The sequence below is a fragment of the Cherax quadricarinatus genome, chromosome 1, assembly GCF_038502225.1.
Source record: "Cherax quadricarinatus isolate ZL_2023a chromosome 1, ASM3850222v1, whole genome shotgun sequence".
NCBI classification, from domain to species: Eukaryota; Metazoa; Arthropoda; class Malacostraca; order Decapoda; family Parastacidae; genus Cherax; species Cherax quadricarinatus.
The window spans coordinates 28,999,396-29,019,313 of NC_091292.1; the positions used below are offsets into that span (position 1 = coordinate 28,999,396).

Sequence of the window (19,918 nt, forward strand, 5' to 3'; positions counted from 1 at the left end):
TAGGTTCTCTGTACATACACTGCTATGTATGATAATCTGTGTAACTGTATTTGTGTATACCTGAATAAACTAACTAACTTCTGTTCTCTCGACTGAGTGCAGGAAACCGCCCATTCACCTATTTCAACTACCCAATAAAGTGGTCAGAAATTGGCAGTTTGGCCAATTCACACAAATTTCAACAGATGCCAATTTCAAAATAGGGTCCAGAATAAACAATGCAGACATTCCTGGCACTAAAATAACATTTTCTCTGTTCATTAGTCACGACTCCATGCCCCTCTTACCATTTGGAATTTTTATTCACACAAAAAAATAGAAGATTTACTGTTATGCCGACTACTGCATTATTGTAATAATTATATAAATAATGTTAGTTCATTCGTGACTGCATATTGGAAATTGGACTGGCAGGCGGACACATATTAAGACGGTGACTTCATTTGTTTACTCTTGAACATCGGCAAAAATCGAACATTTCCTCCACTTTGAGCTCAATTTCAAGGTACTTTTCATTGTGAAAGCAATGAAAATCATATCTGTTTCTGTAATATATCTTCCATTCTATTTAATGAGACCAAAAAAATGAGAATACAACCATAAAAACCATACAAGAATATACTGCTAAGAGGCGGCTAATGGCTGAGAAGTGAACTCCACTATTTATTGTCTGATTTCTTTTGTTTTTGGTGTACGTTAAGAAGCATCTTTCCATCATACATTGCCCAAGTTTTGATAAGATAGCCCAACAAACAGCTGAGAGAAAATAATAATAATAATAATAATAATAATAATAATATCTTTATTTTCTGAGTACATGTACATGGTATACAGGCCATAGCTGACATCAGTGACATACTACTATATAGAAAGCCCCTTGTTACGCTAAGCATTTCAAGCAAATTAAGTCAGCATTCCAGGATAAGACCCACACCAGTCCACTAACACCCAGGTACCCATTTACTGATGGGTGAACATAGACAACAGGTGTAAAGAAACATGCCCAATGTTTCTACCCTGGCTGGGAATCAAATATTTACTGAAAATCATATATGGCAAGCCCAAGCCAGGTACTAGAAATTAGCCACTTTGACATTTTTGGGTTATCCTAGGTTCTCTACACATATGCTGCTATGCATGATAATCTATGTAGAGAAAATAGCTTTTTTGTTTCAGTTTTGTGGTGCAGTACGAGTGGATATCAGTTAGCCATGTGCTATACTCCGTTTTCTCTAATACAAGTCAAGACAGGGATAGGAGAATGGTACACAAATAGCCCACACATAGAAGAGAGGAGCTTATGACAACGTCATAAGCTCCTCTCTTCTATGTGTGGGTTATTTGTGTATTGTTCCAGTCATGGTATTGTGCCTTTTTGTTATTTATAGGAGAATGGTACTTGTATTCCATATCCTCTTCATACCTCTGTCGAACCACTTGGTATTATGCCAAATATTATTAATTCTGGAGTATTTAACATGTTTTTAATTTATTTATATTGTTTATTATGTCATATTAGATCAATTGAGATAGGCAAATAAGCCGTAGTGTTGATATTAGCCAAATAATAAGCATATTTCCCTGCATCATTAGACTGAGCTCATGGCAACTGACAGTGGCTTCAAAGCCACCCTATCTTTTATGGACAATTCAAATTCAAATTTTCAAATTCAGAGTTTATTCTCTATAAGGATTACAATGCTGAGTTTACAGAATTTGGTTATTGTGTGGTTTACATGTAGTAAAATAATAATTACAGAGTGTACCACTAGAACACCTAGCATGGCTAGGCATTTCGGGCAGACTTAAATTAAATCTTAAGTTTAAAATATTACAAAATTATGTGGTAAGTTGGTATTATGGCTAAGTGACTAAATACTAGTTTGTGAGTTTAGCAATGTGAATGCTTTTGTTTTGGCACTATACATAGTTTCAGCAATGGAGTATCACAGGCCAACTTATGACTAGATAAGATTCATTATTTTGAGATTGAGATTGATATTTCTGTTTATGGTCAAATGGGTGAGTGAGTGTAAGTGTTAACCACCAGGTGGTATTCGTGTAATTAGTTGACAGGGTGTATCAGGGAGATAAGATGTTTTCTGATGGTAGTTTTGTCTGTAGTTTTAGAATTTTCAGGTAGGGTGTTCCAGATTTTAGGGCCTTTGACATACATTGAATTTTTGTAAAGGTTTAGTCGGACACGGGGAATATCATAGAGATGTTTGTGTCTGGTGTTGTGCCTGTGGGTTCTGTCGCAACTATCAAGAAAGCGTTTTAGGTCAAGGTTAATATTGGAATTTAAGGTCCTGTAAATGTAGATTGCACAGTAGTAAGTGTGGATGTACTGAACAGGGAGTAAGTTTAGATCTATGAAGAGTGGGGGGGTGTGTTGCCAGGGATGGGATTTAGTGATTATTCTTACTGCGGCTTTTTGTTGGGTTATTATTGGCTTTAGGTGTGTTGCTGCAGTTGAACCCCAAGCACAGATAGCATAGGTGAGGTATGGATATATAAGTGAATGGTATAGTGTGAGAAGGGCAGTTTGCGGCATGTAGTATCGTATCTTGGAGAGGATCCCAACCGTTTTGGATACTTTTTTGGTTATGTGCTGGATATGGGTGCTGAAGTTCAGGTTGTTGTCGAGATATAGGCCTAGGAATTTGCCCTCATTATGCCTGGCAATTAGAGTGTTGTCGATCTTAATGTTAATTTGCGCATCTCCTGCTCTGCTACCAAACATAATGTAGGTTTTGTCAGTGTTAAGCGTAAGTTTATTGGCTGTCATCCAAGTCGATATTTTGATCAGCTCCTCATTAACAATGGTGTTGAGGGTGGCAAGATTAGGGTGAGAGATGACATAAGTCGTGTCGTCAGCAAAGAGAATGGGGTTCAGGTGTTGAGATACGTTTGGAAGATCATTGATGTATATGAGGAAGAGCAGGGGACCAAAGACACTTCCCTGCGGAACTCCAGTATCAAGTGGCTGTGTTGTTGATGCTGTGTCTTTAATGGTAACATACTGATACCTATTAGTAAGGTAAGATTTGAAATATGCAAGCACATGGCCTCTTATACCATAATGGTCAAGTTTGTGGAGTAGGATGCCGTGGTCTACTGTGTCAAAAGCTTTTCTTAGGTCAATAAAAAATCCTAGTGGATATTCCTTATTTTCCAGTGCTGTGTAAAGCAGATCTAGCATTTTTATGATCGCATCGTTAATGCTTTTATTTTTCCTGAATCCAAATTGGCAGGGGTTGAGTATGTTTTGTGCCGTTATAAATGAATATAGTCTCCTGTGCACGAGTTTCTCAAAGATTTTGGATAGCAATGGTAAGTTTGATATTGGCCTATAGTTGTTTAAATCTGTAGAGTCACCACCTTTATGTATTGGTGTAACCCTTGCCGTCTTGAGTAGTTTCGGGAAGGTGCTAGTTTCTAGTGACTTGTTAAAAAGTAATGAGATAGCATGCGAGAGGACATGGGCCGCTCTCTTGTACAATAATGGTGGGACATGAGACAGATTCCCTGAGTTATTTTTAAGTGACTTTATAATCTCGGTGACTTCCATGGGCTCAATTGGAGCAAGATAGAAGGAATTTGGGAAATTCCCATCTAGGTAGTCCTCGGCATGGGAATTGGTACGTGGGATTTTATTGGCGAGATTAGAACCTATGGTTGAGAAGAAGTCGTTTATCTTGTTAGCTGTGTCAGTGGGATGCAGTGGTGTTTCATTAGGTTTAGTTATCTGGAGTTTCTGGAGTTTATCTGGAGAGAGTTCCGGGGGTCAACGCCCCCGCGGCCCGGTCTGTGACCAGGCCTCCTTAGGTCAGTGTCCCAGGATGCGACCCACACCAGTCGACTAACACCCAGGTACCCATTTTACTGATGGGGAACATAGACAACAGGTGGAAAGAAACACGTCCAATGTTTCTACTCTGGCTGGGAATCGAACCCAGGCCCTCACCGTGTGAAGCGAGAGCGTTAACCACCAGGCCACCAGAGCCCTTAGTTAGGGCAATATTCTTGGTTTTTTTCAGTTTGTGGGTCCCTAGAATCTGAGAGAGTGTTTTCCAGGTCTTTTTTATATCTCCTCTTGTGTCAGTGAATCTACTGGAGTAGTATAGTTGTTTGGCTTTCTTTATTACTTTGGTGAGGACTGATGAATAGTGTTTAAGAATATCTTCGTGTATTAAGCCCTGTCTGTATTGCTTTTCATATTGGTGCTTCTTATCAATGGATTTCAGAATGGTGCTGGTTAGCCATGGGCAACCAAGCCGTTTGTTTGTGATCTGTTTGGTTTTTATAGGACAATGTTTGTTGTATAGTCTAAGTAATTTGTTAAGAAAAATGTCTGTCCGGTCATCAATACCATTGGCCTTGGAGAATTCTGTAGGCCAGTCAACAGTCTCTAGGTCAGCTGTGAACTTCCTTATTGAGGCCTCATCATGGAGTCTAAATGAAACTTTGTTGTATTCCAGTGGTGGTTTACTAATGTTTGTCAAGAGGAAGGTAGGGTAGTGGTCTGTAGTGCTATCTGTGATTATCCCTGATTTAAGGGGGGCTAGTATATTGGTCCATATGTGGTCTATTATGGTTGCACTTGTTTCAGTGAGCCTGGTTGGTTTAGTTATTGTTGGTATGAGAAGTGTGTTGTTCATATTGTTGATGAAATAAGTTACAGGCTGATCATCTAGTAGGCCAAGGTTGATGTTGAAGTCTCCAGCTAAGAGAAGGTGGTGCTTATTCATTTGTCTGTTTGTTATTAGTGCCTTTAATTTCTCACTGAAATTTGGGATGTTTGTGTGGGGTATCCGGTAAATGGCACCGATTGTTATAGGTGTCTTAAGGTTTTTTACAGTAAAATTACCAAAAATGTATTCTCCATATTCATCACTAAAGCAAGTGGTGCTAATACAAGATAATTGGTTAGAGTAATAGATTGCAATACCACCCTCAACTTGGTATGGTCTGCAGTTGTGGATTGCTGTGTATCCTGGTAGAGGGTAGATATCTATTGTGTCCTGCTTAAGCCAGGTCTCAGTAAGAATAATGCAGGAGAAGGGTGTCTTTAGTGATTCAAGGAGTGCCAGGAGGTCATCATAGTGTTTGCTTAAGGACCTAATGTTGTAGTTAAGTACTGATAGACTTTTAGCATTGTTTAGGATAGTGCTGGCTTGTGATGCTGTGTAGTAAAGGCAGTTACTTTCCAATAGGTTTTGATTGTGTGTCAGATTATGGAGGTTTAGATCATGGTGAATGTGATCAATCATCTTCTAGGTTTAAATCATGGTTATTTATATCCTGAGTTGTGTGTTGAGTTTTAGTACTGATATCTGTAGTTGTGGGAAGTTTGTACAAGTGTATAGCTATAGCATTTTGGTCATGTAGAGTATAGTCACTAATACACATAATGGAGTTGGTGTTGTCTATGTGTTGTGCTGGAATGAGCTAAAGTACAACTAGGTATAAACTAATAATATAAAAATACAAATTAAAAATAGCACAAGACTCTCAATTGTAATTGCACAAAGGTCTAATGTAATGACTTTGGTATAGTCTATGTATTGAGCTAGAATGAGCTATAGTACAACTAGGTTTAATCTAATAATATAAAAATACAAATTAAAAATAGCACCAGACTCTCACTAGTAATTACACTATGGTCTAATATAATGAATTTGGTATTGACTATGTATTGAGCTAGAATGAGCTATAGTACAACTGAGTTTAATCTAATGATATAAAAAAGGCACAAGACTCTCAATTGTAATTGCACTAAGGTGTTATATAAGTTGTTTACAAGAATTAGAGTATAACTAGATTTAAATTGACAAGATAAAATATGCAAGTTAAGGTAGCAAAATAATAAAAAAAAGTAGAAAAAAATATATATGAGGTAGTTGGTACTAGTTAGCAAAAGATAGTTAAGGGCCTTGAACAATAATATAATTGAAATATACACTAATTGCACACACAATATAATCACTAAAATATGAAAACAATCTTAGAATAGGACTTATAATATAAACTTATAATATAAAAATACAAATTGAAATGATACTTGCAATTACACAATGAGAAACATTTCTTTTATTCTTTGGAACCATGGCTAGGGCTAAAAGTAAGCAGGTTATAACAATAAATGGAGAAAAAGAAATTGGAATGACTTATGCAGCAAGTAGTGCCATCAAACAGTACCAGCAGGTTGGTGTGGCAACCCTGGAAATTTGAAATTATGCTAGCCAAAATTAGTGCCGAATAACTGATGGAACCAGGTAACTGAGTGCTGGATTTGTGATGGCAGACCTGTATTAGCAAAATGCTACACAAATAAGTCGCACATAGAAGAGAGGAGCTTATGACGACGTTTCGGTCTGACTTAGACCATTTACAAAGTCACACTAATGAAAAGGAGAGAAGGAGGGAGTATATATAGGCCAGGAGGTGGTAGTGGTAGTACTGGAGGTAGAAGGTAGTAGTGGGGGGAGGTAGTATGGTGGAGGTGCAGCCAGTCAAATACTAAGAAAGAGGAGCACTGCAAGGGAGCTAGGAGCCCACAGAGGGTAGGAGCAAGAATATCACCCTTCTTTGTTCTTGCTCCTACCCTCTGTGGGCACCTAGCTACCTTGCAGTGCTCCTCTTTCTTAGTATTTGACTGGCTCCACCTCCACTGTACTACCTCCCTCACTACTACCTTCTACCTCCACTACTACCACTACCACCTCCTGGCCTATATATACTCCCTCCTCTCCTTTTCGTTGTTGTGACTTTGTAAATGGTCCAAGTCGGACCGAAACGTCGTCATAAGCTCCTCTCTTCTATGTGCGGGTTATTTGTGTATCGTTCCAGTCAGTGCCTTTTTTTGTTATTTAGCAAAATGCTGTTGTAAAGTGAAGCACTGTAAAGCAGGATCCTCTTGTACATATTTGTAGATACTAGATCAGAGCTTTAACTGTGGTGTCCCATATTCAAGGTTTTGTTTGCCCAGTAATGTAGATTTATAAAATATACAACTCCACAACAGTTGAAGCATAGTGATCACTACAAATAAGTAATTACACTGCCTGTTTCTGGATCTTATTCCGACTATCCACCACTCTAATCATGTTGAAACATTTTTGTGTGCTCTTCGTGCACTAATTATTGTAATTACAAGGGGTGTCTTTATATGTTGTGTTTGTTTGTTTTTGTGTATTTATATGAGAGATCTTTGTATTTGGTGTGTTAGTATGTAATATTTGTTTTTATATGTTGTATCTGTATATGATGGTAGGATTGCTGGTGTCTATTTGCTGTCTCATAAACATGCAAGATTTCAGGTACGTCTTGCTACTTCTACTTACACTTAGGTCACACTACACATGCATGTATAAGCATATACAGTGGACCCCCGCTTTACGATCAGCTCACAATGCGACCAATTATGTAAGTGTATTTATGTAAGTGCGTTTGTACGTGTATGTTTGGGGGTCTGAAATTGACTAATCTAATTCACAATATTCCTTATGGGAACAAATTCGTTCAGTAATGGCACCTGAACATACTTCTGGAATGAAATAATATCGTAAACCGGGGGTCCACTGTATATGCACACTCCTCTGGAGTGTGCATATACAGTGGAAGGAGGGGTGTTAATGTTGCAGTTTAAAAACTGTAGTGTAAAGCACCCTTCTGGCAAGACAGTGATGGAGTGAATGATGGTGAAAGTTTTTCTTTTTCGGGCCACCCTGCCTTGGTGGGAATCGGCCGGTGTGATAATAAAAAAAAAAAAAAAATAGTTCTTGTTCTTGTTTATTTTCTTTTATCTCCATGGAGAAGTGGAACAGAATTCTTCCTCCATAAGCCATGCATGTCGTAAGAGGCGGCTAAACTGCCAGGAACAAGGGGCTAGTAATCCCTTCTCCTGTATACATTACTAAAGTTAAAAAGAGAAACTTTTGTTTTTCTTTTTGGGCCACCCTGCTTCAGTGGGATACGGCCAGTTTGTTGAAAAAAAAAAGATTTCTATATGATATTTATGTACATACATACATGCATTTGTGTGTGTGCGTGTGCATGTATGAGCATGTGTATGTATGTGCGCGTGCATGCATGTGTGTGTGTGTGTGTGTACATGTACATACTCACCTGTTTGTGGTTGCAGGGATCGAGACTCAGCTCCTGGCCTCACTTCTTCACTGATCACTACTAGGGCCTCTCTCTCCCTGCTCCATGAGCTTTATCATACCTCATCTTAAAGCTATGTATGGTTCCTGCCTCCACTACATCACTTGCCAGACTATTCCACTTCCTGTGTGTGTGTGTGTGTGTGTGTGTGTGTGTGTGTGTGTGTGTGTGTGTGTGTGTGTGTGTGTGTGTGTGTGTGTGTGTGTGTGTACTTACCTTTATGTGGTTATAGAGGTTGAGTCATAGCTCCTGGCCCCATGTGTGTGTGCATGCACATACACTCATTCTAAGTTTACAAGATGTGCATGCTGTCAAGTGTCATATGCTGGCTTAGGGTGTTTGTTACCATTCTTTAGGCACTGTATGACCCCCATGGGCTTAATGCTTTCCTATGATTTAATAATAATACTATAATAATAATACTATCATAATAATAATAATAATAATTTTATAATAATTTTTACTCTATGTTCATATTAGGTGGTCGCTGGGGATGCAGATGCTGGTGAAAATGGAACGGTGTCATACCGTTTTCATAGTTCAGCTTTACCAGACACAATGGCTGCATTCTCTCTAAACTCAGTAACTGGCGAAGTAACAATGAAGAGAAACGCACGTGATTTGGGTAAGTATCATGTATAGCAATGAACCATAAATATAGCAGGCTAGTAAGGAGGAGCAGATGGCTAATAATGGCAATTGTGGTGGATAGAAGAGATTGTTTTGCTGTGATCATAAGAATAAGACTTTTCCTTTTTTCTCAGTTGATTGACCCAGCAAATTTAGTTCCACATTTCTGAAGTCCCTTATATACAGGTCTATTATATCAAGGATTTACTTTATTACTAGATTCCGTTCATTGCATTTTGCACACTGTATCTAGTTATGCCTGAACCTGCCCTATCTTTTTTTAATCATTAACCAGCAAATTAGCCCATCTTTAGATTCTGTTCGTCATATCAGCATTGATTACACCACACTCAAAACATCTACTTATATAATTTAAACTATGGTAAACATTTCAGTTATTTTTTTTAAAAGTAAAAAAAAAACATGTTTAGCTTTCAGTTTTGAAAGCTTAAACTTTGCTCAACTATTTTGTATTCATGGATGCTTCCAAAATCACTGTAATGCAGACAGATGTTAGCAGTATATGTATTTAAATTAGACAAGGAGACACTTGTGTAACACTTGGTATCTGTTATGGAAACAGTTTGCCAATCATTGGTTTTTATCAGTCCATTAAAGTGAAAATAATGATAAACCACTGGTTGGTGAAATGTTTACTCAGTAAAGATACCCAAGTGTTGCCTCATTTGTCAGCTTGTCAGTTTAGAGGGGGACCCAATACCTCTTTCAGATGGGAGAAGTTCAAGTACATTCCATTTACCTATTTCCTAGGTAGTAGGTTGGTAGACAGCAACCACCCAGGGAAGTACTACCGTCCTGCCAGATGACTGTGAAACAAAAACCTGTAACTGTTTTGCATGATGGTAGGATTGCTGGTTTCTTTTTCTGTCTCATAAACACGCTAAGATAACAGGGATATCTTGCTACTCCTACTTACACTTTGGTCACACTTCACAGACACGCACATGCATATATATATATACATACATCTAGGTTTTTCTCTTTTTTCTAAATAGCTCTTGTTCTTTTTTATTTCTTCTATTGTCCATGGGGAAGTGGAAAAGAATCTTTCCTCCGTAAGCCATGCGTGTCGTATGAGGCGACTAAAATGCCGGGAGCAATGGGCTAGTAACCCCTTCTCCTGTATACAATTACTAAAAAAGAGAAGAAGAAAAACTTTATAAAACTGGGTTGCTTAAATGTGCGTGGATGTAGTGCGGATGACAAGAAACAGATGATTGCTGATGTTATGAATGAAAAGAAGTTGGATGTCCTGGCCCTAAGCGAAACAAAGCTGAAGGGGGTAGGAGAGTTTCAGTGGGGGGAAATAAATGGGATTAAATCTGGAGTATCTGAGAGAGTTAGAGCAAAGGAAGGGGTAGCAGTAATGTTAAATGATCAGTTATGGAAGGAGAAAAGAGAATATGGATGTGTAAATTCAAGAATTATGTGGATTAAAGTAAAGGTTGGATGCGAGAAGTGGGTCATAATAAGCGTGTATGCACCTGGAGAAGAGAGGAATGCAGAGGAGAGAGAGAGATTTTGGGAGATGTTAAGTGAATGTATAGGAGCCTTTGAACCAAGTGAGAGAGTAATTGTGGTAGGGGACTTGAATGCTAAAGTAGGAGAAACTTTTAGAGAGGGTGTGGTAGGTAAGTTTGGGGTGCCAGGTGTAAATGATAATGGGAGCCCTTTGATTGAACTTTGTATAGAAAGGGGTTTAGTTATAGGTAATACATATTTTAAGAAAAAGAGGATAAATAAGTATACACGATATGATGTAGGGCGAAATGACAGTAGTTTGTTGGATTATGTATTGGTAGATAAAAGACTGTTGAGTAGACTTCAGGATGTACATGTTTATAGAGGGGCCACAGATATATCAGATCACTTTCTAGTTGTAGCTATACTGAGAGTAAAAGGTAGATGGGTTACAAGGAGAATAGAAGCATCAGGGAAGAGAGAGGTGAAGGTTTATAAACTAAAAGAGGAGGCAGTTAGGGTAAGATATAAACAGCTATTGGAGGATAGATGGGCTAATGAGAGCATAGGCAATGGGGTCGAAGAGGTATGGGGTAGGTTTAAAAATGTAGTGTTAGAGTGTTCAGCAGAAGTTTGTGGTTACAGGAAAGTGGGTCCAGGAGGGAAGAGGAGCGATTGGTGGAATGATGATGTAAAGAGAGTAGTAAGGGAGAAAAAGTTAGCATATGAGAAGTTTTTACAAAGTAGAAGTGATGCAAGGAGGGAAGAGTATATGGAGAAAAAGAGAGAAGTTAAGAGAGTGGTGAAGCAATGTAAAAAGAGAGCAAATGAGAGAGTGGGTGAGATGTTATCAACAAATTTTGTTGAAAATAAGAAAAAGTTTTGGAGTGAGATTAACAAGTTAAGAAAGCCTAGAGAACAAATGGATTTGTCAGTTAAAAATAGGAGAGGAGAGTTATTAAATGGAGAGTTAGAGGTATTGGGAAGATGGAAGGAATATTTTGAGGAATTGTTAAATGTTGATGAAGATAGGGAAGCTGTGATTTCGTGTATAGGGCAAGGAGGAATAACATCTTGTAGGAGTGAGGAAGAGCCAGTTGTGAGTGTGGGGGAAGTTCGTGAGGCAGTAGGTAAAATGAAAGGGGGTAAGGCAGCCGGGATTGATGGGATAAAGATAGAAATGTTAAAAGCAGGTGGGGATATAGTTTTGGAGTGGTTGGTGCAATTATTTAATAAATGTATGGAAGAGGGTAAGGTACCTAGGGATTGGCAGAGAGCATGCATAGTTCCTTTGTATAAAGGCAAAGGGGATAAAAGAGAGTGCAAAAATTATAGGGGGATAAGTCTGTTGAGTGTACCTGGTAAAGTGTATGGTAGAGTTATAATTGAAAGAATTAAGAGTAAGACGGAGAATAGGATAGCAGATGAACAAGGAGGCTTTAGGAAAGGTAGGGGGTGTGTGGACCAGGTGTTTACAGTGAAACATATAAGTGAACAGTATTTAGATAAGGCTAAAGAGGTCTTTGTGGCATTTATGGATTTGGAAAAGGCGTATGACAGGGTGGATAGGGGGGCAATGTGGCAGATGTTGCAAGTGTATGGTGTAGGAGGTAGGTTACTGAAAGCAGTGAAGAGTTTTTACGAGGATAGTGAGGCTCAAGTTAGAGTATGTAGGAAAGAGGGAAATTTTTTCCCAGTAAAAGTAGGCCTTAGACAAGGATGTGTGATGTCACCGTGGTTGTTTAATATATTTATAGATGGGGTTGTAAGAGAAGTAAATGCGAGGGTTTTGGCAAGAGGCGTGGAGTTAAAAGATAAAGAATCACACACAAAGTGGGAGTTGTCACAGCTGCTCTTTGCTGATGACACTGTGCTCTTGGGAGATTCTGAAGAGAAGTTGCAGAGATTGGTGGATGAATTTGGTAGGGTGTGCAAAAGAAGAAAATTAAAGGTGAATACAGGAAAGAGTAAGGTTATGAGGATAACAAAAAGATTAGGTGATGAAAGATTGAATATCAGATTGGAGGGAGAGAGTATGGAGGAGGTGAACGTATTCAGATATTTGGGAGTGGACGTGTCAGCGGATGGGTCTATGAAAGATGAGGTGAATCATAGAATTGATGAGGGAAAAAGAGTGAGTGGTGCACTTAGGAGTCTGTGGAAACAAAGAACTTTGTCCTTGGAGGCAAAGAGGGGAATGTATGAGAGTATAGTTTTACCAACGCTCTTATATGGGTGTGAAGCGTGGGTGATGAATGTTGCAGCGAGGAGAAGGCTGGAGGCAGTGGAGATGTCATGTCTGAGGGCAATGTGTGGTGTGAATATAATGCAGAGAATTCGTAGTTTGGAAGTTAGGAGGAGGTGCGGGATTACCAAAACTGTTGTCCAGAGGGCTGAGGAAGGGTTGTTGAGGTGGTTCGGACATGTAGAGAGAATGGAGCGAAACAGAATGACTTCAAGAGTGTATCAGTCTGTAGTGGAAGGAAGGCGGGGTAGGGGTCGGCCTAGGAAGGGTTGGAGGGAGGGGGTAAAGGAGGTTTTGTGTGCGAGGGGCTTGGACTTCCAGCAGGCATGCGTGAGCGTGTTTGATAGGAGTGAATGGAGACAAATGGTTTTTAATACTTGACGTGCTGTTGGAGTGTGAGCAAAGTAACATTTATGAAGGGATTCAGGGAAACCGGCAGGCCGGACTTGAGTCCTGGAGATGGGAAGTACAGTGCCTGCACTCTGAAGGAGGGGTGTTAATGTTGCAGTTTAAAAACTGTAGTGTAAAGCACCCTTCTGGCAAGACAGTGATGGAGTGAATGATGGTGAAAGTTTTTCTTTTTCGGGCCACCCTGCCTTGGTGGGAATCGGCCGGTGTGATAATAAAAAATATCACTTTCAATATTATACTATAATCATAAGCTAGTGATTAAAAAGCATAGCCAGTATCTTTTTCTTCAAAATACACTTGAATATGCATTGGATAAAATGGAAAAAATACATAAAACTTAATTCCTGGTATATTGATTTTTTTAACATTTCATTTTCTTCATGCAAGAATATTAATGAAACAATTTATAGTTGCTCAAGAACATTTCATATTTATTTACTTTTGCATACAGCATCATCAGTCTCTTTAGGTTAAATATTAAATGATAAATTATGAAATCATGGTGAGCAAGAACAGTTATAAATATGCAGTAATATAATCCATCCCATTCTCCGATGTAATGTATGTGGGATTAATGTCACTGTAAGTGGCATTAATCCCACTGTGCTGCCATTCATAAGCCTCCCATTCATGTAATTATGTTAGTGTCACTTAACTATAAGTAGATATAGGCTAATTTTGGTTAGCATAGGTTAGGGTGATCTAATTTATCATTTTTATTTTATTAACACATTGGCCATTTCCCACCAGGGTAGGGTGGCCCGAAAAAGGAAAACTTGCATCATTCACTCTATCACTGTCATGCCAGAAGCGTGTTTACACTACAGTTATAAAACTGCAATATTAACATCCCCCCTTCAGACTGCAGGCACTGTACTTCTCACCTCCAGGAATCCCTAAATCCCTCCATAAATATTACCTTGCTCACACTCCAACAGCATGTCAAGTCCTAGAAACCATTTGTCTCTGCTCCTGTCTAACATACTCACCCATGGATGCTGGAAGTCCAAGCCCCTTGCACACAAAACCTCCTTTACCCCCTCTCTCCAACATTTCCTAGGCTGACCCTTACCCCGCCTTTCTTCCAATACAGATTTATATGCTCTCCTAGTCTTTCTAGTTCATTTCATCCTTTCTAAATGTTCAAACCACCTCAACAGCCACTCCTCAGCCCTCTGGATAATACTTTTAGTAACCCTGCACCTCCTTCTAATTTCCAAACTACAGATTCTCTGCATTATATTCACACCACACAGTGCCCTCAGACATGACATCTCCACTCCCTCCAGCCTTCTTGTTGCAACATTCACTACCCATGCTTCACACCCATATAAGAGCATTGGTATAGCTATGCTCTGATACATTTCCCCTCTTTGCTTCCATGGATAATATTCTTTGTCTCCACAGACTTCTCAGTGCACCACTCACCTTTTTCCCCTCATCAATTCTATGATTCACCTCAACTTCCATAGACCCATCTGCTGACATGTCCACTCCCAAATATCTGAATACATTCAACTCTTCCATACTCCCTCCCTCCAGTCTGATATCCAATCTTTCATTACCTAAATTTTTTGTTTTGTTATCTTCATCACTTTACTCTTTCATATATTCACTTTTAATTTCCTCCTTTTACACACCCTACTAAACTCATCCACCAACCTCTGCAACTTCTCTTTAGAATCAGCAAAGAGCATCTCCAGGATTCAAGTCCAGCCTGCTGGTTTCCCTGAATCCCTTCATAAATGTTACCTTGCTCACACTCCAACAGCATGTCAAGCTCTAAAAACCATTTGTCTCCAGTCACTCTTATCTAACAAGCTCACGCATGCTTGCTGGAAGGTCAAGCCCCTCGCACACAAAACCTCCTTTACCCCCTCCCTCCAAGCTCTTTTAGGCTGACCCCCACCCTGCCTTCCCTCCACTACAGATTTATACACTTGAAGTCATTCTATTTTCCAGCCTCTTTACATGTCTGAACCACCTCAACAACCCCTCCTCGGCCCTCTGGATAATAGTTTTGGTAATCCCACACCTCCTCCTAATCTCTAAACTACAGATTCTCTGCATTATATTCACACCACACATTGCCCTCAGACATGACATCTCCACTCCCTCCAGTCTTCTCCTTGTTGCTACATTCACCACCCATGCTTCACACTCGTATAAGAGTGTTGGTATAACTATACTCTCATACATTCCCTTCTTTGCTTCCATGGATAAAGTTCTTTGTCTCCACAGACTCCTCAGTGCACCACTCACCTTTACCCCTTCATCAGTTCTATGATTCACCTCATCTTTCATAGATCCATCTGCTGACATGTCCAATCCCTAATATCTGAAAACATTCACCTCCTCCATACGCTCTCCCTCTAGTCTGATATCCAATCTTTTGTTACCTATTTTTTTTTATCCTCATCACCCTACTCTTTCATATATTCACTTTTAATTTCCTTCTTTTATATACCCTACCAAACTCGTCCACCAACCTCTGCAACTTCTCTTCAGAATCTCCCAAAAGCACAGTGCCATCAGCAAAGAAGAACTGTGACAACTCCCACTTGGTGTCAGATTCTTTATCTTTTAACTCCATCCCTCTTGCCAACACCTGAGCATTCTCTTCTCTTACAACTCCATCTATAAATATATTGAACCACCATGGTGACATCACACATCCCTTACTAAAGCCTACATTCACTGGGAAATAATCTCCCTCTCTCCTACATACTCTAACCTTGGTCTCACTATCCTCACAAAAACTCTTCACTGCTTTCAGTAACCTACCTCCTATTCCATACATTTACAACATCTGCCACATTGCCCCCCTATCTGCCCTATCATACACTTTTTCCGAATTCATAAATGCCACAAAACCCTCTTTACCCTTATCTATATACTGTTCACCTATATGGTCTACACACCCTCTACCCTTCCTAAAGCCTTCTTGTTCATCTGCTATCCTGCTCTCCGTTGTACTCTTAATTCTTTCAATAATAGATCTATACATTTTACCAGGTATACTCATCAGACTTATTCCCTTATAATTTTTGCATACTCTTTTGTCTCCTTTGCCTTTATACAAAGGAACTATGCATGCTCTCTACCATTCTCTAGGTACCTTACCCTCTTCCATACATTTATTAAATAAAAGCAATAACCACTTCTAATCTATATCCCCACCTGCTTTTAACATTTCTATCTTTATCCCATCAATCCCAGCTGCCTTACCCCCCTTCATTCTACCCACTGCCTCAGGCACTTCCCCCATACTCACAACTGGCTCTTCCTCACCCCTACAAGATGTTATTCCTCCTTGTCCTATACACGAAATCACAGCTTCACTATCTTCATCAACATTAACAATTCTTCAAGTATTCCCTCCACCTTCCCGATACCTCTGACTTTCCATTTAATAACTCTCCTCTCCAATTATTAACTGTCAAATCCATTTGTTCCCTAGGCTTTCTCAATTTATTAATCTCACTCTAAAACTTATTCTTATTGTCAACAAAATTTGTTGATAACATCTCGCCTACTTTCTCATTTGCTCTCTTTTTACACTGCTTCACCACTCTCTTAACCTCTCTTTTTCTCTCCATATACTCCTTCCTCCTTACATCAATTCTGTCTTGTAAAAACCTCTTATATGCCAACTTTTTCTCTCTTTCTACTCTCTTTACATAATTCCACCAATTGCTCTTCTTCCCTCCCGCACCCACTTTCCTGTAACCACAGACTTCTGCTGAACACTCTTAACACTAAATTCTTAAATTTACCCTATACATCTTCTACCTCATTGCCTATACTCTCATTAGCCCATCTATCTTCTAATAGTTGTTAATATCTTATCCTAACTGCCTCCTCTAGTTTATAAATCTTCACCTCTTTCTCTTACTTGTTTCTTCCATTTTCCTTGTATCCCATTTACCTTTTACTTTCTCTGTAGCTACAACTTAAAAGTGATCTGATATATCTGTAGCCCTCTATAAACATGTACATCCTGAAGTTTACCCAAGAGTTTTTTATGTACCAGTATGTATTCCAACAAACTACAACCTCTCCTCACTTAGCGATGTAATCATTTACTGACGCCTCGGACTTATGAAGGGATCTCTGACCAGTATTCATACCTAAATAATGTATTAGAGCTTATTTTGTCTATTCTGTTTATTTCAATATACAGTACACTACTGTATAAAGATTTAAAAATATACCAGAAATGTTATAAATGGTGCAAAGGTGACATAAAAACGATATCAAAGATAGCTGACACAAACTCACTACAATTATACAGTGGACCCTCACATACCATTGGCATCACATAATGTTAAATCCGCATACCGATACATTTTATCACTAAAATTTTACCTCTCATACTGCTAAAAAACTCACTCAACGCTATTTGTCCGAGACGCGTCTAATGTGGGGCCCTGAGCCAGCCTCACATGTTCCGCCGGTGGCATTGTTTACAAGCCAGCCTCCGAGGTAACATCCAAGCATACAATCGGAACATTTTGTATTATTACAGCGTTTTTGGTGATTTCATCTGCAAAATAAGTGACCATGGGCCCCAAGAAAGCTTCTAGTGCTAACCCTGTGGTAAAACGGGTGAGAAATACTATCATACCACAGTCAGCTGCTGCTGCACCATGGTCAGCTGTTGTTGGACCAGTCAGCTGTTGCTGGATCATTCAGCTACTGCTGCTGCACCATGGTCAGCTGCTGTTGCACCACCATCAGCTGTTTCTGAACATGACTCGTCCCGAACCTGTCCATCCAGCCTGAGCGCCTGCCTTGCTGTCATTGTTTACAAGCCAGGGTGGCTGGTTGCATGCATACATTCGATACATTTTGTATTATTCCATTATTTATAGTGCTTGTAACTGCTAAATAAGTCACCATGGGCCCCAAGAAAGCTTCTAGGGCCAACGCTGTGGTAAAAAGGGTGATAAATACCATCGTACCAGTCAGCTGCTGCTGCACTACGGTCAGCTGTTACTGGACCAGTCAACTGTTGCTGCACCACAGCTGCTGCTGCACCATGGTCAGCTGTTGGTGCACTACAGCTGCTGCTACACCACAGCTGCTGCTGCACCATGGTCAGCTGTTGCTGCACCACAGCTGCTGCTGCACCATGGTCAGCTGTTGCTGCACCACAGTCAGCTGTTGTTGTTGCTGCACCACCATCAGCTGTATTACTCGAAGATGTGGAGAGTGTTGTTGGTGTGGCTTAACGTGAAACAATTACCAAGAAACGATTAACCCCGGAGGGTTAGCCACCCAGGATAACCCAAGAAAGTCAGTGCATCATCGAGGACTGTCTAACTTATTTCCATTGGGGTCCTTAATCTTGTCCCCCAGGATGCGACCCACAACAGTTGACTAACACCCAGGTGAACAGGAAAAAGTGCCTGGAACTAGTGCTCATATTAGTGAGGTTAGTGGGGAGGATGTGGAAGAGTTGGTGGAGGAGGACAATGAAGAACTAACCACTGATGAGCTGCTAGATCATCTTCAACAGGAAGAGGCCACACCTGAGGAAACTGCTCCGGAGGAGGGGATAGAGAAATTGAAGAAGTTGCCTACTTCAAAGATTAAGGAAATGTGTGCAATGTGGCTTAAAGTGCAAACCTTTTTTGATGAAAATCACCCTCACACAGCTATTGCAAGCCATGCTGGTGACTATTACATATTACACTGACAATGTTGTGAAACACTTTAGGAAAGTCATAAAGGAACGAGAGGTACAGGCCTCTATGGACAGATATGTTGTGCGACAGAGGTCCAGTGACTCTCAAGCTGGTCCTAGTGGCATTAAAAGAAGACTGGAAAAGGACTTGACACCTCAAGTCCTAATGGATGGGGATTCCCCTTCTAAACACTAAGACCATCAACACTCTCCTCCTCCCATCCCATCAATCATCACCAGATCTTCAATAAAGGTAAGTGTCATGTAACTGTGCATGTCTTCTTCAGTTTGTGTGTATTAAAATTAATATTTCATGTGGTAAATTTTTTTTTTTCATACTTTTGGGTGTCTTGCACTGATTAATTTGATTTCCATTATTTCTTATGGGGAAAATTAATTCGCATGACGATAATTTCGCATAACACTGAGCTCTCAGAAACGGATTAATAGCGCTATGCGAGGGTCCACTGTAGTGTGCTCGTCACGTAGTGACGAGTTCGTTTAATAATGTGGTCTTAGGAACACAACTCCGTTGTTAAGTGAGGAGGCTGTACTGTTATATCTTGTATACTTATTCTCTTTTCCTTAAAATATGTATTACCTATACAAAGTTCAATCGAAGGCTCCTCATTATCATTTACACCTGGCACCCCCAACTTACCTACCACACCCTCTCTGAACACTTCTCCTACTTTAGCATTCAGGTCCCCTACCACATTTACTCTCCCACTTGGTTCAAAAGTTTCTACACATTCGCTTAACATCTACCAAAATCTCTCCCTCTCTTTTCCAGGTGCATACACACTTATTATGACCCACTTTTTGCATCAGACCTTTAATTTAATCCACATAATCCTTGAGTTTATACATTCGCCCATTTAGACTGGGAACGTCAGAGGCTTTAGTACCATTTGGCTAATAACAGACGAGGGAAAACCACTGAGAATGCTGATAGTTGCACAATATCAGTTACCATTCGTAGAATCAAAGGTAACCTCAGGTAATACTTCAGCCCACAGACAGCTTATGGATGAACCATTTAGTGTGCCACCAGCTGATCCTCCAAAAGGTCTACCTAATGATTCAGTTTTTTTGGGTTAGCAGAAGCACAAAATGTAATATGACCCCTACCATAATTCTAAAATCTCTGCTATGTAAACCAAATAAACGAGGGTGGAAGGTTGGGGGTGGGTTCTTAACCCTTAAACTGTCCAAACAAATTTACGTTCACATGTGTAGTGCTCCAAAAGTAGATCAAAGTTTTTGTTACATGTTTTCAAATGCAAAAAAAA

The 19,918-nt window shown here is 39.7% G+C and overlaps 1 protein-coding gene across 9 annotated transcripts in view; it reads left to right on the forward strand.

Annotated features, from left to right (window-relative positions):
* kug (FAT atypical cadherin kugelei) overlaps window positions 1-19,918 on the forward strand; it is a 913,302-nt gene that overhangs the window by 761,412 nt on the left and 131,972 nt on the right. For all 9 annotated transcript variants that reach the window (XR_011394610.1, XR_008406862.2, XM_070104239.1 and 6 more), the window contains one exon: window positions 8,650-8,794. Coding sequence is in view for 7 of the 9 variants with exons in the window: in XM_070104239.1 (XP_069960340.1) it covers window positions 8,650-8,794 (145 nt within the window). In the remaining 2 variants the exon portion in view is untranslated. The remainder of the gene's footprint in view (window positions 1-8,649; window positions 8,795-19,918) is intronic.